Source organism: Anguilla anguilla, chromosome 14 (genome assembly GCF_013347855.1).
Source record: "Anguilla anguilla isolate fAngAng1 chromosome 14, fAngAng1.pri, whole genome shotgun sequence".
NCBI classification, from domain to species: Eukaryota; Metazoa; Chordata; class Actinopteri; order Anguilliformes; family Anguillidae; genus Anguilla; species Anguilla anguilla.
In genome coordinates this window covers 30,650,190-30,673,788 of record NC_049214.1, presented here as the reverse complement: position 1 = coordinate 30,673,788, position 23,599 = coordinate 30,650,190, and the positions used below count along the sequence as shown (strand labels likewise).

At 48.1% G+C, this 23,599-nt stretch overlaps 2 protein-coding genes across 3 annotated transcripts; one reads left to right on the top strand and one right to left on the bottom strand.

The window, feature by feature from the left end:
• The first annotated feature begins 1,270 nt into the window (after window positions 1-1,270).
• Window positions 1,271-4,249, top strand: nudt2 (nudix (nucleoside diphosphate linked moiety X)-type motif 2). Of its 2 annotated transcripts, XM_035389650.1 has the most exons (4): window positions 1,271-1,358; window positions 2,506-2,667; window positions 2,976-3,333; window positions 4,225-4,249. In XM_035389650.1, exons 2-3 carry the CDS (start codon window positions 2,544-2,546, stop codon window positions 3,293-3,295), a joined length of 444 nt encoding a protein of 147 aa, XP_035245541.1. In that variant the 5' UTR covers window positions 1,271-1,358; window positions 2,506-2,543; the 3' UTR covers window positions 3,296-3,333; window positions 4,225-4,249. The 2 variants fall into 2 exon arrangements, with proteins under 2 accessions (XP_035245541.1, XP_035245540.1); XM_035389649.1 differs by lacking the exon at window positions 4,225-4,249 and having other exon boundaries at window positions 2,976-4,055.
• A 4,204-nt stretch (window positions 4,250-8,453) lies between these two features.
• On the bottom strand, window positions 8,454-21,755 carry ube2r2 (ubiquitin-conjugating enzyme E2R 2). Its single transcript, XM_035391427.1, has 6 exons — window positions 21,661-21,755; window positions 19,977-20,171; window positions 11,206-11,292; window positions 10,384-10,481; window positions 9,819-9,953; window positions 8,454-8,912 (listed from the first exon to the last, which is right to left on the bottom strand). The coding sequence occupies exons 2-6, from the start codon at window positions 20,151-20,153 to the stop codon at window positions 8,657-8,659; spliced, it is 753 nt and encodes a 250-aa protein (XP_035247318.1). The 5' UTR covers window positions 20,154-20,171; window positions 21,661-21,755; the 3' UTR covers window positions 8,454-8,656.
• Window positions 21,756-23,599: the final 1,844 nt, after the last annotated feature.

The window sequence follows — 23,599 nt, the reverse complement described above, 5'->3', positions numbered from 1 at the left end:
ATAGAATAAACACAATAGCCCAAGTTTGGGGTTTTATTGTGTGCCTGTGAGCAGCTGTAATTATAATAATTGTGTGTGTTTATGTAAGGTCGGAGACTTCTGTCGTTAATGTCTGTAAGGACTGGATTAAGAGGTTGTGCTCATTGTAGTTCTTTTTTTGGTAACCCCTGAAAAGTGGCAGACTGGTGCTCCACTGTATGAGGCATGCCCTGCCAAGGGACAGCTATAAATATTTTTTTATGACCATACTAAATGTTTCATGCATTCATGGATTTGTTATACATTCTATCTTTATTTTGGTTGGCTAAATGTTGAGCCAGCGAAGTACAAGAAACCCTTACTGACTGATGAGCCAAATGAAGTAATTTCTGGTGTTTTTCTTAACTATGTCCCTTATAGGCAACAAATCCAACAAACGCAAGCGCCTGCTTCTGAGACAAGAGTATTTAGGAGGCGGTCCAATGACCTTATCAGTCTACACACAGCAGAAACAGCAGGCATCACTTTAGCACTGCAGTGGGTCCAGGAGGTCTGACCTGAGTGGCAATATGTTCTGATTCTGCGCCTGTCTCTGAAGGTTTGTCCACCACATGCGGCACAATGTAGATTCACACAATTGTTCTGTTTTGTTTGGCATCAGAGCATATGAGGATGAAGGTCAATGGGGTGCCAGATATATTATATAAATGGCTGCCGAGTGTGGAGAGGATGACTTTTAAGGTGTATTATGAGAAGGAGTGAGGTTAAAGCACTTTTAAATTGTTCACACACAATGGATGCAGGTTGCACGGCCTTTGCTTTCTCCATTTTTAACTCATGCAATTTTGTATGAATATTTCAAATGAGGTATTTCAATAGCGTTTTGGACAAATTACAGATGACAAATTCTTTCAAGGTCAATAGCTCCTAGACAAAAGGACCTAGGGACTACAAACCACTTTTAAATTGTTCACACATAATATACGCAGGTTGCACAGCTTTTGCTTTCTCCATTTTTACTGTACAGTGCCAGAAACTGTTTAAACATGCACTGTTCGCTTGTACACATTTGTGTGAGGAAAACTGAGGACCTGTAGGAAAGCTTGATTGCTGAAGGGGGCAGGGTAATGACTGTAGAAATGACTTTTACAACACACTACATGGTGAGGAGTTGCTCACGTAACCATTTCACACTCCGTTACAGCAGGGAGCGGTATATACTATTATGTTGTTTTATAACATCCATAATGCTAACCAAAAAAGAAGAAACCCTTTCTACCAGTCCCTATAGGCTGATCATTCAGCCAATCATAGTACGCGGTGTCTGCTACCGGAAACGATAGTCATTTAATCGGCACCGATGTTTTACCAAGAACTGTGTGAGTAGATTTTTTTTAGCTAAAATTGTTAATCCAAAATATTTTGAAATTGGAATTTGAGTTCTTAGGCGTGCTTTCAGGACCTTTTTATGCGTTATGCTGCATGCTTATAACCTCGGCAGCTAGTTAGCTAACGTGTGTCCGGTGGCTAACGTAGCGAACGTTGTATCATAGTAATTTTAATTGTCTTGATTACTAGGAAGATAAATGCTTGGATCATTGATACCAAGTTACCCGAATGTCATATTTGAAAAACATATTTGATTGAGCTGAGGTTACTTTAAACAAAGTAAGCTGTCTATAATATATTACTTATTTGTGCTGATCAACAAACACGTAACTTAGCTTTAAACAAAAAATTGAGTCTGACAGCAAATGATGCAGTAGTATCGACGAATCTGTAAACAGGCTAATCGATCATTTTGTGTTCACTGGATACCCAACAGCAAATCCTGGGGACTTGACTTATAATGCGGTATATAACCGGTTAGCTACATTCTCTATACCATAATAGAGGACAGAATGGTTTTCAAAATATTGCAATAATTAGCCTAGTCAATGGCAGCGAGGCTGCACGAACCCTATGATGAATGTGATCATCATATGTCTTCAGTTAATGACGTGGACTTATCTACTGCCTGCTCTACAGAGAAAAACAATGGCGATAATTAGTGTCGTATTTGACCTCTGGTGTCATCGACCAGCACCAAGTGGTTGTGCCGGACGTTCTGAAGCCGGTTGTTAAGCAATCCGCCCACTGTGGTCCCACCTGAACGAGTCATTAATTTCCCACAGGCCCAGTCAAGTTTTATCAGAGAAAGACTGACTAATATAGGTTAAAGGGGTAGCTCACTTCCTGTGATTTTAAAAATTATTTTTACTTATATTTCAGTTTTAGTGTGTGCTCTTGATGGGTCCATACTGTTTTTTAAGTGTAATGGAGGATATCTTAGTTACTTATAGACGTTCCAGAATAGATAATGCTGCCATACAGATTTCACTTGGCAATGCTGTGATCAGGTGAAGATGGTGCGTATGGAAGGAAGGACTTTGTTCCGGACAAACACAGCCACTGACTCTCTACACATGCTTTGATTTGCCTTTCTGACCTGTCCATCTCTCACTGTGTGTGTGTGACTTTCATCAGTTTCAGCTCCCATAGCTAGCTAACTGCTTTGAAAGGCGATGGCTGTTCGAGCCTGTGGGCTCATCGTGTTCCGGCGGCTGACCCAGACCGCTGCTGCAGACAGCATCCAGTACCTTCTCCTGCAGACCTCTTACGGCGAGCACCATTGGTCCCCACCCAAAGGTACGCCCCCGATGTCGCAGGGGTGGCCAAAACCCAAGGCCTAAATGGTCCTGCTGGGCCACGTTGTACTCAGATGTCATTTAGGCCTTAGAAACAAGGTATGTGGCTCTCTAGCCAATCAGTGACTTGCATTTAGCACTAGTGCTGAAATGCACTGAAAGCCACCAGGCGCTGCGGCCTGCGTTGTGCTGAAACATCACAGGGGACACGGGGGAGTGTTTCAGAGCAGACTTTGCCAGGAAGCTGAAGGGTTAAAGTATGTTTGATGTGTGTCTGATGCGCCCCTCCCCCCGATCCCACCGTTTTAGGCCACGTGGACCCCGGCGAGGACGACATGGCAACGGCGCTGCGCGAGACGCAGGAGGAGGCGGGGCTGGGGGTGGGGCAGCTGCGCGTGGCGGAGGGCTTCGTGAGCGAGATGCGTTACAAGGTGCGGGGCCGGCCCAAGGAGGTGGTCTACTGGCTGGCCGAGCTCGCGGACCCGGAAACCGCCGTGACCCTGTCGGACGAGCACCAGGACTACCGCTGGGCGGGGCTGGACGAGGCCTGCTCGCTGGCCGGCTACAGAGACCTGCAGGGGGCGCTACAGGACGCACACCGCTTCCTGCTGGCAGGGCAGAAACAGTGAACCTGCGTACCCCCTCCACCCACAAACAAACTGGACTAACAGTTCAGTGAAGAGAAAAACACATTTAACACATTAAAGAAGGGATTCCATAACTGGGCCTTGAGATAAATATGACAAAAGTAACCTCCTGTGTGTGATGCAGTACTGCTTTCCCCTTGTCAGTTACACCAGTAAGATTGAACCCTGCAACCATGACTGCACTTGCCACTGTGTACATGCAGCTGTTTTGAAATTGAATTTTTATTTTTCAAATATCTGAACACAATGGGCTTTATTTGAATAAAGGGCGGACCACAGGAAGTGTGCTTGCACACTAAGAGGGTTGTGGGCTCACAGTTTGGGACCAGCTGGGTTAATGAATCCCACCAGGTGTGAGTGCAGATAACTGAATCACACTGAGCACAGCTGGAATATGTTCAGCCCACTTAATTAAAATCCAGCTCATGAATATAAAAATGGCCACAATGTTCCGAGTATTTTAGATACCAGTAACTGCTTCCTTCCCCAAACTCAAACTGGCCGCAGCAGCCATAGCAACTGTACTAGCTGATTCACTGAGACGTACACAGAGATCCAACACTTGTTAGTGCAGACATGGACACTTAAAAATACCCTGTAATACCCTGTAATAACCTGTATCACCCTTACTTGTCATGTTGGCATCAACAGCCGCCCCCCGATACCTTTTATTCTCTGCCATGTTTGTAAATGCACACATCAACAACGGTGTAATTAAAGTCTAATTGCTGTGACAGCTAAAGTTCTGGATTGTCCTTTTTCAGATATCTAAAGATATAATCTACACCTTCAGAGGATAATATTAATGTGCTGCATGACGATGTTCTGAAGTGGGTTTCTCCTATGTGTAATTGGAGTGCCTTATGACTTTAAAAACGTATTTTTACTTTGCTCCAAATATTACTTGCTAGACGTTAAACGTGTTATTGCATAAGTAATTCCAGTGTATGTTCGAGGTTTATATTCACCTCAGAGAGATGACGTCGACACAAACCATAACAATAGCACAGCATCCTTTATTTCGCTTCGTTATTCGTCAGAAAATCGATGCGGAGAGACGGAAATTAAGCGAGACTTAATTAAACCGAACAAATCGGCACGTCCGAACGGCAGAAATGATCTAAGTTGCGGAGAAATTCCCAGTTGGGAACGACGGGGCAGTCTTAGGAAACATTTGTGGTGGATGCAAAATGATGCACAACGATTTGACTTGCTTTTTATCATTAAACAGAATTTCATATATACTGCTAGATTTTTTTGTTTTTGTTTGTTTGTTTACACATTTAAAAAATGTATTTTTTATCTCTAGAAAATAAGAGATAATTGGAGTAATTGGAACCCATTGAGGAACAAAGGACCCCTTAAATATCCAGATTATTACTGAGACCCAGTTGATTAACGAACACCAACATTTTATTTAAGAAAATGTGCATATATAAACAGGTGCTTTAAAATGAAAATACGTACTGAGGTCAGGATGAGGATATCCTGTATTCAAATTAAACTAAGCCACAGATTGGTTCTTGTCCAATAGCTCGTTATCAACCAAACAATTCCACCCACTAGGGGGCAAGCAACTCAAATTTACGGAGCTCTAACTTGTCGTCCGGCTCGGTAGTTCTTTCAATTCCACAGGATCATGTGATTGGGCCTGTAAAATTTCAGTGTAGTCAGAAAAAAAAGAAAATACTCTGAAAACAATATTTCTACATGAGGTTAACTTATGAGTCTCTGTGCTACTCTGACCTCAGGGCTTAGTGCAATATGTTCAGAGCCATTCAGTAAGTATTTTGCTCTTTTTTTTCTTGCAAAAAATGACCCAAAAACTCCAGATTTTGTTGAGAATATTTTCTTCAGACTAGCCTGCAGTAAAATTATGAATTTTCTTACACATCCTGAATTACTTTACAATACTGGTCACTGGTTAAAAATAAAACAAACAGGAGATAAGTTTTGATGAACATGGCATGGACGAAATACTGCATCCCTTTCACTCAAACCCCCCCCCCCCCCCCCCCCCCCCCCCCCCCCCCCCCCCACCACCCCCACACCCCCCCCCCTCCCAACACCACATGACCTGCTCTTTTTGTCAAATTGTGCAGAGAAATCATCTCTTTGCACACCAGGCATTACAGCCAGTTACAATCAAAATCCATGCATATCATTTTAGCTGGGGAGACTGGTCACCTTTTTATATGGTGTGGGTGCCCAGGTCAAGGCATACGGAGTGTTCCCAGACCCACAAGACAATCCCCCCCACTTCCCATCATCTCTACATAAAATTCCCCTCTAATGCTCAACTACAAATCATGCATTATCCCAGACGGAACTCTCGGGATGGGGAATCAGGCATTACTGAAGCCGACCTCTGCGAATGCCACACTATAAGTGTGATGCCGCTGACACGGATCGAAGCCAACTCTTGTAATAGCTGTTTCGGTATGGGGGGGGGGGACACACCCCAGCGATTCCACATTACCTCTACAGATTCTGTGTTTGGGAGTTGAGGGCTGGCTCGTTTCCTCAATGTTTTTAACATTCCATTAAAATGTTTTTTTTTTTTTGGAGATTTCTTCTTTTTGAAATGCGTGAACTGTGGAGGCCATGTGCTTCTCACCAGACTCACGACTCTAAGCAGCGCAGAAGAGCAGCCGCAGACTGCGTTTAGATCAGTGGTCTCCAACCCTGGTCCTGGAGAGCTACAGGGTCTGCTGGTCTCCGTTTTCACCTTAAAAATCAGCACCCAGTTCAGACCCAAGATACCAGGTGAGTTGAGTTAACTGTGTAATCAACTGCTCTAATTGATTCATGAAGTGCAGAGTCACTATGAAAACCAGCAGAGCCTGTAGCTCTCCAGGACCAGGGTTAGAGACCACTGGTTTAGAGCCACCTCTGACTGTCAATGTCTCCACACCGTCCCATCTCACACGTGGAGTAGCTTTTCACCTGCGACCTGGTTCACACTGTGGAAGTTATTCGACAAAAAAAAAAAAAAAATGATTCATTTGGCAATCTGAGGTTGCTCTTCTGCACTTTATTAAAAGCATTTTTAACAGCTCCACAGAGTCTCACATAAGCCTGTTTCAGTTTCACTCGAAAAGCCACCATTTTCATCATTACTCCTTTGGGCCTCCGTCCGGCTTCTCTCTCTCTCTCTCGCTTTCCTTTCAGAAAATAAAAACTTAAAAGATTTCTAATAACATTTGCATTCTTTTTTTATCATTGTCATCATTTTTTTTTTTTTTTTTAAGTGAATGAGTTTTTTGAAATTGTAATCTCTCACGCTCACAACACTACAGGAAGAGAAAATCAAATGAACAGAAACAACGAAAGACGACACCACCTGCGTTTCTTCCCCCGTCTCTACCTGTCACTCTGGCAGCAGAGGGGGCGAGAACTGAAGGGGGGGGGGGGGGCATGTTATTTTCGACTTGCTTTTTCCTGTCTGTCTTTTTGTGTGTTCCATCAAAAACACAATGAAAAAGCTGTATTTGTGACCCCAAACACATCACACTGAACAATAGCGCAGACTTCCCGAACAAAGAAAAAAGAAAAAAGGCCACAGCTTCTTGTTGTCCAGTCATGGCTTGCTGCACTTTTCTCAAAGTCTTTGTGAATCTCCAATGGCTGTTCCTCCTGTGGACAGCCAGCCGGCAGGGAGTCGTTCTGAGGAAGAGGGGCGAGGAAGGCTCAGGTTGCGGTGCCCAAGGGGGGACGGGGGCAGTGTCAGGCAGACGGACAAGCAGGACGCCCAATCACACTCTAAACTGAGCACCCACCCCACAAAAAAATTTCACACAAAGGACTGAAATCCCACCCCTGTCCTGCCGCTCAGCTTACCTCAGGACTGTACTAGCAGTCTTAGGCCTACACTTCCCACGATGCTTTGTGTTTCTCTCAGCCCATACGCTTGGGCAGTACAGTTCACCCAGCACCACGCCTCACCTGTTTCTTTGAATCAGTTTTCTATTTTTTCCCCAGATTCGTTTTAAGCCCGCATATTTTTCACACAGGTCCTGGACGCGGACGCACAGAAGCTGAACGTGACGGTGGTGGTGGGGGGGGGGGGGGGTTAGGGGGGTGTGTGTGAATGGTCCTCCTGTCCGTAACTCCTCTCACCAGCGCGGGGGATCCCTGGGGGGGGGGGGGTAGGAAGTAAATGAAATTTCACATGCGGTGGCTCCCCCAGGAGGAAGGTCGCAGGGCACGCATGTCAATTTACGGGGGGGAGCAGGCGTGTCGCTGTGTTCTGTGTTCTCCCACAGCTCTGAAGATCAGGAGAGTCTGCGGGGGGGGGGGGGTTTACACCCCCCGCTGAAAAGTTTCACATTCTAGAACCTTCTGAGATAACGGCTCTGCCTCGGCCGAGTCCAGGGTGGGGGTGGGGGTGGGGGTGTGGGGGGGTGGTTGCCGGCTGCTCCTCTTCCTGTCCTAACCCACAATGCACTGCTGCAAAGGAGGAAATGGTACCTGGGACCTTCGGTTTGGTTTTCGGGAACACGGAGGCGGGAAGAGAGATCTGCACCCCACCTGCGCCCCATCGGTGGGGGTGGGGCATCGGGCAGGAGTGGGCATCACGTTATGGAGGAAGGTTCCAATAAGGTGAAGCGAGGGATGACATTATCATCATTATATGATCAAAATGACTAACAAAAACTAAAATAACAAAAATCTGATACACAAGTCATCTTAAACACTGCTATTTAGAACCCTCTCTCTTAGACCAGGTGACTAGCTACCCGTCAACATGCTGAGCTTGCACACTTAATCATGACTTAAACTCCGCACAGGTGAGCTGGAGGAGGCGGGCCTTTCAGAGGCTGAAAATGTTTCACTGAAAGCAGAACGAAGCTGCGAAGGCCTGACTGAAGCTGAAGCGCAGCGAGATTCAGCCTCCCGGCCTTTCTGCTTCAGCCCGCTGTCCGCCAAAACTCCCGCCAAACCACCGAAACCCCAGCTGGACATGAGCCAAAACTTTAAACACAAACCCCCACAAGTGCGTAAGTCCTGAGGTGTAGCGGGGGGTGGGGGGGGGGGGAGAAGGGGAGGAGACGAAGGGGTAGGAAGGAGGGGACGGGACTTCTGCTGAGGCTCCGCCCCCCCCGTGCCGGGGCAGCAGCGGGATTGGCCGGCAGTTAGCTGGTGGATTTGAGACCGTGCTGGAACGGGCGGGCTCTGGGGAGGAACAGGAAGTGAGGTCACAGCGGGACAGAGAGGGCGAGCGGGCTGAACACGGGTTCGAGGGGTGTGCATTTGTTTCGGGAGGAGCAGAGGGTACAGGAAGAGGAAGATTTCAGGGACGGGAGAGAGGGGAAGAGGAGGAGGGAGGAGGGCGGAGGAAGGTCAGGACTCCTCGTTGCCCGAGTCTTCCTCGTCGTCGTAGCAGTCGGCGGCGGTGTCGGCGCACACGCCCCCCGCCTCGGCGTCTTCGTCGTCGTCCTCCTCCTCCTCGATGTCGTCGTCGTACAGGTCGTCGTACAGCAGGTCGGAGCTGCTGTCGTGGGAAGGCACTTTGGTCTGTATGCAGTACTCCGCCAGCGTGGTGGGGACCTTCACCCCGTCCCGCTCCGCCTCCGCCTTGGTGGACAGCACCTGCTTCCTGTGTGGGACGGGGCGGGGCGGGGCGGGGTGGGGCGGGGCAGGGCAGGGCGGGGCGTAAAAGAGCGGGACGGTTAACCCTTTGAAGAGTAGGTCTTTTGGAATGTTTTTTCTAAATTCTAAGTCAGTGTTCTATGCAGGGTTGCTTTCATTCACCAGTGGTGACTGTGACATCAGCATTAGAATGTTCAGTTGAGAACATTTTAATCATGATCATGACCTCATTTATTAATCATTTATGACCTCACACCTTAAAGGTCCTACATTGGGTCTTGGGCTTTGTGTGGAAGCCACACAGTTTCATTCTAAAGGGGACTGGATTAATAATGAGTGAGAGTGTGTGTGAGTGTGTGCGTGTGTGTGTGTGAGTGTGTGTGTGTGAGTGTGTGTGTGTGTGTGTGTGTGTGTGTGTGCGAGTGTGTGTGTGTGTGTGTGTGTGTGTGTGTGTGTGTGAGTGTGTGAGTGTGTGTGTGTGTGTGTGTGAGTGTGTGTGTGTGTGTGTGAGAGTGTGTGTGTGAGTGTGTGTGTGAGTGTGTGTGTGTGTGTGTGTGAGTGTGTGTGTGTGTGTGTGTGTGTGAGTGTGTGAGTGTGTGTGTGTGTGTGTGTGTGAGTGTGTGTGTGTGTGTGAGTGTGTGTGTGAGTGTGTGTGTGTGTGTGTGTGTGAGAGTGTGTGTGTGAGTGTGTGCGTGTGTGCGTGTGTGAGTGTGTGTGTGTGAGTGTGTGTGTGAGTGTGTGTGTGTGAGTGTGTGTGTGTGTGAGTGAGAGTGTGTGTGTGTGTGTGAGTGTGTGTGTGTGTGTGTGTGTGAGAATGTGTGTGTGTGTGTGTGTGAGTGTGTGTGTATGTGTGTGTAAGGCAGAGAGAGAGGGGTGTGTATTACAGGGGGTCTCCAGCCCGTCTCCACCTCACCTGATGATCTCGGCGTACTCCTTGTCCTTGCCCTTGCTGTCCCTCCACTTGCGGAACATGACGGAGGCGTCCACGTTGGCCGGGGAGAAGGTGTTGGGCTCGTTCAGCAGGGAGATCACACTGAGCAGGATGGTTCTGCACACGCACACACACACACCATATACACACACACACACGCATATGCATACAAGCACACGCACGTACACACGCACCAAACAGACACACATCATCCCAGCATATGATGAGCACCTTTCTAATCGTTAAAAAAGAAACCCATAACTGACCCGTTACAGGACTGCTGCTCTCCAAAGCCTCCTCTGCTATGGGTTTGTAACCCTGGGCCTGGAGAGCCAACACCTGCCTGATCATTTTAAAGTCTGTAGCCGCACAGCGAACCCACCCAGGTTGGCATCATGGGACTGAGCGCACTTCAGATTTAAAGGTGAATACAGGAACACACACATAGACCCTGCGGCTCTCCAGGACCAGGGCTCCCGACCCCCTGCCGTACTACAGAATAAAAAAACGGGAGTCTCCGTCGCCCCCTGCTGGTCTGGAGGAGTACCTGACGTTCTGGGTGGGGTTCCACCGCTCGGAGGGCAGCTCTCCGCTCTGGGGGTCGTCCACCGGGGGGTGCAGGATGGAGATGCAGACGTCGCCGTTCTGCCGTGCACACAAAGTCACAGTTCAAAAGGTCGAAGGTTGTAGGTGACATATTTCTGTGACACCTCCCGCCCATTATTTCCCTCCGAAACCTCAGGCTGATTTGGGAAAGCGCAGTCGTGCGCGCGTTCCCCTCTGGAGTGCGTGAGGTCAGCCGCTGCTTCCCATCACACAGCAGTGCACAAGTCAGCCGCACAGAGACAGGAGCGGGTGCATCCATACACTACAGCAGAGCCTTAACAGATACCAGATCATGGGGCCCATCCATGCACTAGAACATATTTGCCAGGTAGAGCTGAGTTTGTTCTCGCTTGTCTGAGTGTGAGATTTTCATTAACGCTGCTATACGCACAGAAATAAACACACGGTGTGCGTTCCCGCAGTAAACAAGCCAGCTCGGATGTGCCAGAGACACACAGCAGATGCTCTTATCAGACGCTCTTCTCCACTCCTGCACAGATATTCACACGGATATTTCACTCAGGATAAGCATTCGTGGATACGTGCTTCAAGATAAACATTCGTGATGAAGGTAAGGTCGGCAATGCCCCCCCCCCGCCTGGGATTTGAACCTGCAACCCAACACCGCTGCCACAGAAACCGCGCAGGAAACCCGCGTTGCCAGCTGACGGCTTCCCTAAAAGCCCAGCTCTGGGAGTATGACTGGCGTGTGACGTGTGTGGCGGGCAAGTGGCTGGCAAGTGGCTGGCGAGGCGGGTCTTACCTCGTAGATGTTGGGGTGCCACATCTTGGTGAGGAACCTGAAAGTGGGCGGGGAGTACGGGTAGTCCATGGGGAACTTGATGTGAGCCTGCAGACAAAAATAAATAAAAATAAACAAACAAACAGGAGGGGAGGGCAGTAATTCTGATGGCAGCAGCGGCTTCACGCTGTAAAGGTGTAACCCGGCGAGAGGGGAGAGAAAGAGAAGCACACAATCTCTCTCTCTCTCTCTCTCTTCTTTTATAAACTCAAAGCCCTTTGCTCAAAACACACCTGGTCTGGCAGCAGACAGAACAGACAAGTAAAAAAGAAAACGAAAAAATCCTTTCAAACATCAGTCCCCTTTCATCAACCAGTCTCAGAGAGAGAGCTCTGCCTGCTTTTGTTGTTCATACAGGGGGAGCATGGACTCCATTTCCCAGGAGTGCTAACTGCCTCCCAGGAACAGCCAGTTCTGAGAACTACAGACACACAGAACTGAGGGAGAGTGGGGCAGGAAAGGGGGAGAGAGAGAAGGACAGACAGAGAGGGAAATAGAGGGTGAAAGGGAGAGAGACTCAGGGGGAGAGGGGAGAGATGCAGAGATGGACAGCGAGAGGGAGAGAGGGAGAGAAAGTAAGAGAAGGGGATGTTAATGATGTCTCAGTGCTCTGTTTCACACATTCTGTGGGTGTCCCTGGCACCTGTGCATCCAGAATATGTGTGTGTGTATGTGTGAGTGTGTGTGTGTGTGTGTGTCTGTGTGTGGCTGTGTGTGGCTCTACCTGTGTGTGCGTGTGTATGTGTGACTGTGTGTGTGCGCCTGGATCTACCTGTGTGTATGTGACAGAGTGTGTGTGTGAATGAGGAGGTGTCAGTAATGCTGACTCACGGTGAACTCTGAGCTGTCTGCCTGTGGCTAAAGCAGACCAGCCGGGTGGAGGAGGGGGAAAGAGAGAGAGAGAGAGAGAGAGAGAGAGAGAGAGAGCAAGAGGGGGGTGGGGGGGAGAGAGAGAGGGGAAGGGAAAGGCAGTGAAAGAGAGAGAGAGAGCAGGTGGAAAGCTAGTCTTTCCCTGTGCTAAATTTAGCAGGGTTTTCTGCGGGGGGCGGAGGTGAGAATCTGGGTTTGGGACGGCGCGATCGGACACCGTGAAGGAGAACGGGTCGCTCGACCGCACGCGGTCCCGCTCCGATACGACCGCCAGACGAAACGCGCTCGCTCTCCTTCAACCTCGAACGCCGCCCTCCGCTCGCTTATTCCCCCACGACCTCTCAGGCCTCAGACACACGCTCAGCCCGGCCTCCGCGTGACGACTCCATCCAACAGAAAAGCACCGCGAATACAATCGGTGTAATACGGTAAGAAACGTCCATGAGGAAATGGGACCTTCCTGGTCCCCTTAATGCACTCAACACAGGTCTGACTGTGATAAATGAAACCAGCTGTGACCCCGGATGGGTACGGAGGACGTGCTTTGTGTGCTCAAGCAGAGGTTGCAGAGCTGAGCTCCGAAGTAGGGAGTCTACATCCCTCCTTTTGGTTTTCTCTTCCTCCGCTTTCACACCTGACACCTCCACCTCCTCACAGGGGGTCTCCCCCCATTTCCGTTCTGCGTTGGCAGGAGTAGCTAAAGGGGCGAATGCTGGGTGGTATGGGGGGGGGGGGGGTAAGTGGTGCTCATGGGACGACGCACTGTCCCGTACTGGAGGACTTCTCATGCATTATTCCCCCTTCTGGTCATGCCATGTGAATGCAACCACAGTGTGTGCAGATTAAACACATGGAGTATATATGCAGGGTTCGAACTGATCAACCCCGCACAACCGTGACAGTGCATTAAAAAATAATGACCAACAGGGGTGTGACTGTACGTGGTCAGTCCACTTATTCGTCATTATATCCCACTCACTCAACCATTCAATGCTGTCTCAGTCTCAGATTCAACAGCCTGTTCTGTGCTGGTCATCAGCTCATACAGGTGTGTCCTTTCTACACAGTCAATCAAACTCAGTTCAGTCAACATTCAGCCCCAGACACACACACAGCTGCACACACGCACACGTGCACGCTCGTACAAACGCATGCAATCTTACACGTGCACACCAATTCCACGGTGTGCACTTTCACATGTATATACACTCTCACACATGCACTCTCCCTCAACACAAACACAGTCATGCACACACAGTCAGACAGTCCAGCCACACACACACACACATCCATTCACACTCCAACCATGAGCGATTCACACACACTCCCTCATTAACATTTCAAGCCCTCCCAGCCACTCTATACAGCAGCTGTAGGTGGCCTGCAAACATCATCCACAGTCACTGTAACAGCAGTGCCAGACACGCTCTCAGTCAATTTGCAGCGAGGCTGATTGTTACAGACAGAAGTCCTCCAGTTTAATGAACTGAGTAACTGTGAGAGAGAGAGAGAGAGAGGCAGACAGAGAGAGGCAGAAAAAAGCTCAAAGAAAAGACAGAGCAAGAGATGAAGAAAAGGGGAAAAAAGAGAGAGAAAGCAGGATGGATTGAGGATGAAAAGCAGTGCATATAAAATAAACAAAAAGAACAAACGCAGTCAATAAGGCAAAGCTCCACCCCTTAGTCTGACTGCCACTAAACACACCAACCGCTGTGAGTCTCCATCAGCCCAGAACCTCAGTGTAGAACCACCGCATAGAACTGCAGCATAGAAACACCGCATAGAACTGCAGCATAGAACTGCAGCATAGAAACACCACATAGAACTGCAGCATAGAACCGCAGCATAGAAACACCGCATAGAACTGCAGCATAGAACCGCAGTGTAGGACCACAGGATAGAAACACCGCATAGAACTGCAGTGTAGAACCGCAGTGTAGGACCACAGGATAGAACCACCATGTACAACCGCAGCATAGAACCACAGTAAAGAACCACAGCAAGGAACCACAATGTAGAACCACAGCATAGAATCACCACATAGAACTGTAGTGTAGAACCACAGCATGGAACCACAGTGTACACAACAGCTACACTTTCAAGCTAAAAATTGACTAAAAACACGCTAACACCTCCCATAACAGTGGCCTATCAAGATTACATCTCCCATAACAGTGGTGTACAAAGATATCTGGAAGCCAACAAATTCATTAAAAAGGTAATGTGAGTCAAAGTTGGTGTCTTCCCTATCTGAAGGGTGGAAGAGATGTTGAGACTCAGATCTGACTTCAACTGATAACCAGCAGAGCTTCATTTCGCTGAGACCCAATCTCCCCTGTTCATCTAAAATGAATGACCGTCTGTTTACACAATCCACAGCTTCATTAAACTGATCTGTGGAGAGCAGCTGACACTGGGGTGGAGCTGGCCCAAGACCGCCTCTACACCCAAGTGCCGCATTCCACCTACCGCCCTTTTCCCAACACAGACACTGGCCTTGGCCTGCTCCTTCCTTTCTATATTCCCCCGACTGGTCAGTGCCAGGGCTCCTCATCCATTGGATGACTTTATGGATAGGCTCCACCCCCTTAGATAAACCCCACCCCCTAACCAAACGCCTGTGGCAGGTCCATGTGGGGGCCGTCGTCTCACAGGTAAGACAGGGAAGTGGGTGACGTTTTTTGGAGGGGGGGGCAGGGAGCATGCAGAGGGGATTGTAAATGCTCTGTGTGAACGTCTGAATTACATCATCCTCTCTGGGGATACAGACCCACACGCACAGACAGACACACGGGCATGTATACCCGCACACACACATTCATATGCAGGTCATATAAAGCAATTCATCAGTTACAGCACATGCTTATTTTATGGAACCTCTTACGCATACTTTCCCGTATCCTAAGATAAAGGGCGCGTGTCATGGACAGTGTAACTGTTGGGGGGGGACAGGCACGTTGGCCTGGGAAACCTACAGGCCCCTCATCCCTAAACCTCAGCAGAGGAAGCACACACACCTCTGTCCAGAGCAAGCACACACACACACTCCTCTGTCCAGAGCAAGCACACACACACACACTCCTCTGTCCAGAGCAAGCACACACACACACACTCTCCTCTGTCCAGAGGAAGCACACACTCCTCTGTCCACAGGAAGCATACACACACACACACTCCTCTGTCCAAAGCAAGCACGCACACTCCTCTGTCCACAGGAAGTACACACACACACACACACACACACACACACACTCCTCTGTCCACAGGAAGTACACACACACACACACACACACACACTCCTCCCCCTCACTGTGCGGCGCTCAGCACATCACGCTACGCTCCCCCGTTAGCACGACGGGTCCGCCGATCACGATTCCTCCCTGAACATCAACACACACAAATAAACCACACCGCCAAAGTTCTGCTGTGGCTCTAATCATCTTACAGAGATAAATAAAACTACATGTTCACCCATTCCAATTCAGCTCAGTCAATTCAGGAAACTAAATTCAATGAATAAACGGAAAAATCCTCATAGAACATTCTGGGTTTTTTTTACCCCCAATTAATGAAGCGAACTTCCTGAACTGGCCGAACGGTATTAGTATTAGCCAGACGTACAGTCTGTTCCACACCCTAACAATCAGCCCCAGCACTGAATATCGCAATTATGATCCACTTAGTAATTCCACCCAACATAGATCATAAACCTCTATTGCAAACATACAGCTTTTATTGTCAATTAACAGGCCTTGCTAAATCTAAATCTGCCTCTACATTTCCACCAATTTTACACCCTTATCTGGGCACGTGTCCTGAAATGCACAGTTATTACGAGTGGGACAGGAAGAGAGGACGCAGGCAATCTTCCTTAACGCGTGCTGACACCGCAAAGCCAGCGGATAGGATGCTACTGTGCAAACTCCGACTGTACGGGTCCTTCTGGTCAACATTTTCACAACGCGCTCGGGAAACGAACGGTCGCGTGCTTAAAAGAAATTTTTTTGATTTTCAGGCAAAAGACAACATGGAAGGAAAGGGACTCGCACAGCGCTAAATACAGACCATCGCTCAAAAAACAAAAGGCGCCCAGATGTTTAGAAAAATACAAAAAGTTTTTACTGCACAGACATCTTGCTAAAAAAAAAAATCACAAACAGGCCAAACTTTCTGGTGGCATTCGACCTTCTTCAGCGGATTCCTGGTAGAGAAACCCACAAGCCATTTTACAGCATGTTACTGGAGCAGTGTGGAAGGCTTTCCCCTTCTTTACCAGCAACTTGCAAGCAATTTCACGCTAACATTTCGCCCAAGGTGGGATTTCCTAGGGCTAAGTTTCTTAAATGTGGCAAACCAAGGTCTCTACTGGCTTCATCGAGACAGGAGGGTGGATGATCTTCTTACTGTTTATAACCAAGCCATAATAAAGGTACGGTACATTTTTCCCCCTTTTTGGGGGGGTGGATGGGTGACTACATCAAAAGGTCGCCATTTCCTCTGGCGATTTACAGATCACCGCAGGCAGATTAGAGTACACTGGCCTTTACCCCCCAATCTAGGGGAGGAACTGCCCATTTACCCCGCCCCCCCCCCCAGCTGAGAGCAGCAGGGGGTGCTGGGGGGGCCACAGGCAGCTGCATTAATAATGCAGGAGCGGCATTAATATTCAATCACAGCCTCACATCCTCTCTCCTGCAACCCCCACTCCCTCACACACAAACACAGACACACACACAGACTCTCTCTCTCTCTCTCTCACATACACACTAACACACACACACTCTACACACTCTACACACACCCCCACACACACTTGAATAAAATAAATAAACACTGTCTCCTGTTTGTGTGTGTGCTTCTCAGACAGACGCAGACTGTAACCGTGCGTAAAGCGCAGAAGGCTCGGGACGCATGGAGCAGAGGCTGCAGGTCGTTTGATCCGGAAGGTTCCTCAGCGTGAGCAGCGCGCGAGTCTCACCTCACAGACGGTATGGCGGACACGCTAACATTAGCCAGCGTTACAGAAACACATCAGAAGGTATGGGGGGCACGCTAACGTTAGCCAGCTTTACAGAAACACATCAGAAGGTATGGCGGGCATGCTAACGTTTAGCCAGCTTTACAGAAACACATCAGAAGGTATGGGGGGCACGCTAACGTTAGCCAGCGTTACAGAAACACATCAGAAGGTATGGGGGGCACGCTAACGTTTAGCCAGCTTTACAGAAACACATCAGAAGGTATGGGGGGCACGCTAACGTTTAGCCAGCTTTACAGAAACACATCAGAAGGTTTGGCGGGCACGCTAACGTTTAGCCAGCTTTACAGAAACACATCAGAAGGTAGGGGGGGCACGCTAATGTTAGCCAGCTTTACAGAAACACATCAGAAGGTATGGGGGGCACGCTAACGTTTAGCCAGCTTTACAGAAACACATCAGAAGGAATGGGGGGCATGCTAACGTTTAGCCAGTTTTACAGAAACACATCAGAAGGTATGGGGGGCACGCTAACATTAGCCAGGTTTACAGAAACACATCAGAAGGTATGGGGGGCATGCTAACTTTTAACCAGATTTACAGAAACACATCAGAAAGTATGGGGGGCACGCTAACGTTTAGCCAGCTTTACAGAAACACATCAGAAGGTATGGGGGGCACGCTAACGTGAGCTAGCGGTACAGAAACACATCAGAGCCGTCCAACTCCACGTGGTGTGAAGCTCACCACAATTAAGGCCTGGCAAAGAGCTTTGGGCAGTGCAGCTTTAGATTACATCACAGTCTGAACACACCAAGTGATAATATTATGACCAAATATAATAAACGCTGAGTAAGCTAATCATTTTCACTGACACTAGACGAGAGTGGCGAGGTCTGGAGACGACTCGCCGATGACACACTATGGTCCACTGGACACCTTTCAGAATCCAAGGAAACCGGAAAAATGCGGGAATACGACTAATTCTGGCCTCACTGGATTAGTCACCCAGGGGAAAACAGGAAGAGTGGAATGTCGCGCTCAACGCTCCTGCCTTCAGCTAGCAAGCTCTCTCTCTCTCTCTCCTTATCGCTCACACTCTCTGCCTCTCTCTCTTTCTATCTCACCCTCCCTCTCTCCTTTCCCTCGCTTCCTCTCCCGCTCGCTCCCTCTCTATCTCTCCCGCTCCCTCTCTCTCTCGGTCTCCGCGAGCCGTCCTTGCACATGCCGTTTATATCCCAGCAGGGGCTATAAATAGGCGTCTGCTGCGTTTGGAGTCACCGTGCCAAGACTAAACGGGTCCAAAGAGCGAGGGAGAAACAGAGGGAGAGACAGAGAGAGAGACAGAGGGAGAGACAGAGGGAGAGACAGAGGAAGGGGTGAGAGGGGGATGAGGTGACAGAGAGGAGTCAATGACTCTCTAACAGAGCCTTCTGTTAGATTCTTTAAAAACCTGTGTGGGCGCGGAGATGGGCACAGGCAGGCATGGCGGGGGGCACAGTCTCTCCCTGTCCCGTTCCAGCGGGGTCTAAATTCACAGCGATCGTCCTGTCAACTTATCTCCAGGTAGAGCTCCACCCCTCTAACCCCTCACCAGAGCTGGGTCACTTTAAAACCCCTCTAACCCCTCACCAGAGCTGGGTCACTTTAAAACCCCTTTAACCGCTCACCAGAGCTGGGTCACTTTACAACCCCTTTAACCCCTCACCAGAGCTGGGTCACTTTAAAACCCCTTTAACCCCTCACCAGAGCTGGGTCACTTTAAAACCCCTTTAACCCCTCACCAGAGCTGGGTCACTTTAAAACCCCTTTAACCCCTCACCAGAGCTGGGTCACTTTAAGTTGGACATTCTGATCTTCTAAAACACCAGGCCGGCCAGTGGAGGATGGGCTTCCCCTCTATAGTCAGGTTCCTCCTGAGATTTCTTCCCATTGCAGAGTATTTTTCTTGCCACTGTTTTAGGGTTTTTCTCCCCACTGATTTTTGGCTGGCCAGCCGTACAAACGTGAATGTCTGTGACTGACTGAGTTAGTGATGAAGTTACACGATTGGTCAGCCGAGTTATGAAGTCACACTATTGGTCGGCCGGATCACGTCTGTTAGGTCCAGCCATATACTAGGTTTTAACCTGGTCTTGTCTTTTTTACCTCATGTGCTTGCTATTTGGGGGTTCAGGCCTGGTTTTAGCTCTTTTGCTCAGTTTCTTGCCATTTTTCTGCTACTCTGTAAAGTGCCTTTGTGACAGATCTCTAAAAGAAGTACAATACAAATAAAATTGATTTGATTTGATAAAACAGGGCTGCGCAATGAGGTACACAGCAATAGGAGCAGCTTTCTTGAAAATGACTGAAGTTTCATGGCTGAACCTGAAGCACAAAACTGGAAGGGTGAACTGAATTTGAAAGGTTTTTTATTTTATTTTTTGCAGATAGGAATCTATGCTACACACAACTCTTGTCCAGATGCAGATGCGTTCCAATGCATTCAATTACCCCAATGTGAATGAGTACTGTGCGTGTTACAATACATGCGCCAATTTAACACCTTCAGAAAATAAAAATTTAAAGTCCTGGTGTTTGAAGAAAGGGCAGCCAAATGAAGCATAACATGACTGTAGACCATCAGCACGTGACCCGTTCCTGAGAGCCCGTGTCCGTTTCCAACGACCAACCACCACCCCCTTTCCCCAGCTCTTTCAGTGACAGGTATGCGAGCTTTCTCGCGCCCTGCCAGCCTACCGTTCTACCGATGACACCCCCTTTTCTTTCCTACAGCCCCTATGTCACCGGTGGTGGAGAGAGTGCGGGGGTTGGAACATAGTCTTCTTTAATAAATTAGTAACCTCAATCAATTCTGCACCAGAGGTAAACCAACCCAGCTCACCTTGAAGTAGCCCCCCTCATAGAGGGTGTTGGGGGGTCCAAAGATGGCCACCTCCCAGTTGTAAAGGTCGGACTCCTCCACCAGCGTGATGCGGAAGCCCTCCACCGGCTCCTCCTGCAGGGACTTCAACTCCAGCATGAGGGCTTTCTGCGAACTCGGCATCTGTTGCTGCGCCATGGCGATCCCGCTGAGCCCCTAACCGACGCACGGAAATGGGCGTGAAGGAAGCAGGGACGGGGAACGATATCCAAATTAAGGCGTAAGGTCGCCAGGGACTGAGGCTCCAGCAACTCCGCGTTAAGTGCGATGACGTACTGACAAATTAGCTTAAATCTGACTGTTTGACCGCTGGCATTTCAAGAAGTCAGTAAAGCGAAGTTTTGGCCGGGCAGGTGAACAAAAACCTACCGATGGCAAAGACGGTGGCGATCGAAAGATCACTACACTTCAAAAAGAGGTCTTATACATGGACGTCAATTGAGTAAAGTTAACTGCACGCTTAATGCTTCCTTATGTTTATCACACTAGATAGAGTTCTCGCTAAATCGGACAAGAAGTCACTGTTGTGCGCACATTAAATGCGTAAAATATTCATTCATGTTGCCAACAACCTGTAAACTGCAGACCATTAACGATGTTTACTGTAAGTAGATGGTGTTAAAATTCCAATTGCAATAAAAATCTCATTGAAATTTTAATTTTGTTGCAAGCTCTCGACACTAGCGTCAACAAACTTGAAGCTAAAAATAATATTGTTCACGTTAGCTACCAGTCTCTCCGACAGTCGGCCCTCCTAAAATACGTTTTGCGCTAAATGTATTATCTAAATCACAAACTCAGTGCGGTTGGTAGTGAAAAGTCAGAGCCGAATGTGTGAAAAGCTCTAACATTCGCTTAACAGGCTAGCTAACAACCAGGCAGTTCAGATAAGTCTAACTATCCAACAACGTAAACAAAGCATTCTGCGATAGCTAGACTAACATTAGCAATCTCTAGATCTCGTAGCTAGTACAGCTCGCTGGCTAGCACCAGATAGCCAGCTGCCGTCGCTGTTTTCTCGCTTTTGACTGCGCTAAGCTTGTTAGCTATCTAGTTAGCCACCGTTAGATAGCTATTTGGGGTGCCAAGCCGAAAAGCGTGTCCCGTTACTCGGTGCTCTTTCTTCGGTGTTGTAGCCAGCAGGACAGCTAACGTTAACATCCAGAAGGGAGGGGGTGCTGGCGGGTGGTGTCTTTCAGCCTCTCCACCAAATTGTCCCCGCGTTCAATTTATTTATAGCAGGCTGCGATGGCGAATGCCTCTTTAGCCTGCCTGGCTTTCTCCTGGCGTCCAAAACCCAAACAGAACACGCATAACCTCGCTAGCAAGCGTGCTGTATGCCTTAACGGTACCGTCTCTCTCCCGCTAGCAAACCGTTAGCCCCTGTCCGACCGCCTCCTCGACTGATCCGCTAGTTGTTTATATTTGTTTATCTGGTCCGTGGGGCTGCTCCTGCTTCATCACGCTTAGGCTACGTGCCCCCATACGCGAGGTATCTTCCTGGCAAATGTTTTTTGTCACACCCGACCCCCTCCACCACCCCGAGAGCGGAGAGGTCAGTGGGTTGAATTATTTTCGCAGTGCAGACACGCACCGAAATTCATACAGTGTCGGGGAAAAAGACAAAAATATACACATAACTAACCAGCCACTTCTTTTTCCCCTCTTCTCTCTCTTTCTATTGGTGCTTCCGGTTAATACTGCGCATGTCTGCTCACGCCTCGCCCACACGACTTCTGCGTAATTGCCTCATGCCATGTAGAAGAGTCACGTCCGACGTGCGGGTCCACTACGCCCCCCGAAATGATGGCCAACAGTTTCTGGGACCAACTTGAATATTGGCGAGAAAGCTAATGTGCCACATTAATAGTATTGTTAACAGGCACTGAATTCACAAAGCAAGTAACAAACATTCAATGAAATGGATATACAGATTTTTATTTTCATATTATCATAGGATTACATTGAATTTTATCATTAACACAACACCTCAATGGATATTGGAGACTATGGACAAACATTAATTAAGCCTGTCGTCTATTCCATGTAATCAAAATGGTTGTATTGGTATAGATTGATTGTGTTAAATGTTGCTCGTCTTTCTGTATTGGTAGCAAATAGCCATGTCACTGTGTAGCCAGTAACCGCTCTTTACAAAATGCAATTTGCTTTTTATTTCTATTATACCTCCCCGTTGAATTACAGGCAGCACAGTTTGTCTTATTTTATTGCTGGCCTACTGCTGATCAGAGAGATCCCTTTCTGTCGGTTGTCATTTGTATTATTTGTTTTTACTTGCTATTTCTTGTACTGTCCGTACAAATGGGGATACGACTCAAGGTAAGGATGCATTGATTACTTGTCACTGCTTGTGTTCCAGGGGGCAAGAATGGAAATATTGTGAAGACAATAATTAAATACTCTCTCGGGTCCAGTTTTCCATTAAAAGGTTTCTCACTTCTTTGTGTTTGGGTGTGGGTGTGTGCATGTGCATGTGTGTGTGTGTGTGTGTGTGTTTTTGTGTGTATGATTTCAGTCAATCTAAGGAAAACAGTTTGAATTTCTCTTTCCAGAAGGACACCATGGATGAGCTGAACATCCTAACTTGCAGGTGTAATATTTCCTCTCTGTAGTTCCCTTGTTCATTCTGGCCAGCTGAAGTCTTCAGTGTAGTGAGGTGTGCTGACAACAAGGAAGTTCACCTGGAAGCACTCGGCCCCATGCCCACCCATCTATCACATCCTCCCCAGGTGCAAATTTCACTCCTGAGTGACTCATGCCCATCTGCTCCTCCCCCTAAGCAGCATGCATGGGATGTGTTTTTGAAAATCAATAGATCTCTTTTGAAACAGCACCCATCTTAATGTTTCAGTTTTTCATATCGACTTTCAATTTTTTTCCCTCACACAAAAGCAAAACTATTGTTACCGCTATATGAGATGTGGATTTATTTTATTTATTTTAATAAAAAGATTGATGTTTTTGCAAACCTTGACTCCAGCGTCCCCCTTGCACAGTTCGTGGCTAAATGCTTTGTGTGTTTTTGTGCAAAGTCTCTCACTCCGATACAAAAGCTCATACCATGGTAGGAATGCAAAGACCCCTCCTTGCAGTATGTCACAGAACAAACTCTAGGACTGATTTCCCTTGCATGAGGACAGTAACACCTTTCACAAGCATGTGAATAATCTAGAATTGCCATCTTTACTTCCAGTAATGAAGACCATGGTTTGCTGGCATAGGCATAGATTTGAGGGGGGGTGGGGGGTGGGGGGGGGGCACAGGGGTACATCCCCCTCAGTATTTAGAACACATGCATTTGCCCCCCCCCCCCCCCCCCCCCCCCCCCCCAATAAAAACTGAATTTTGTGTTTTCCTTTACATAAATAAAGACATTTCCACCATAAATTGATGTGTCCGCTTCAATGTTCGAACAAAACCTATGCCACTGTTTGCTTGGCAACCTATACACCCAAAAACTGTCATAGTTTATTGGTTTACCAACCCTGTTTCTGGAGATCTGCCATCCTGTAAGTTTTTGTTTCATTTAAACAAGATCTCTAGCTGTTGAATAAGATGTTCTT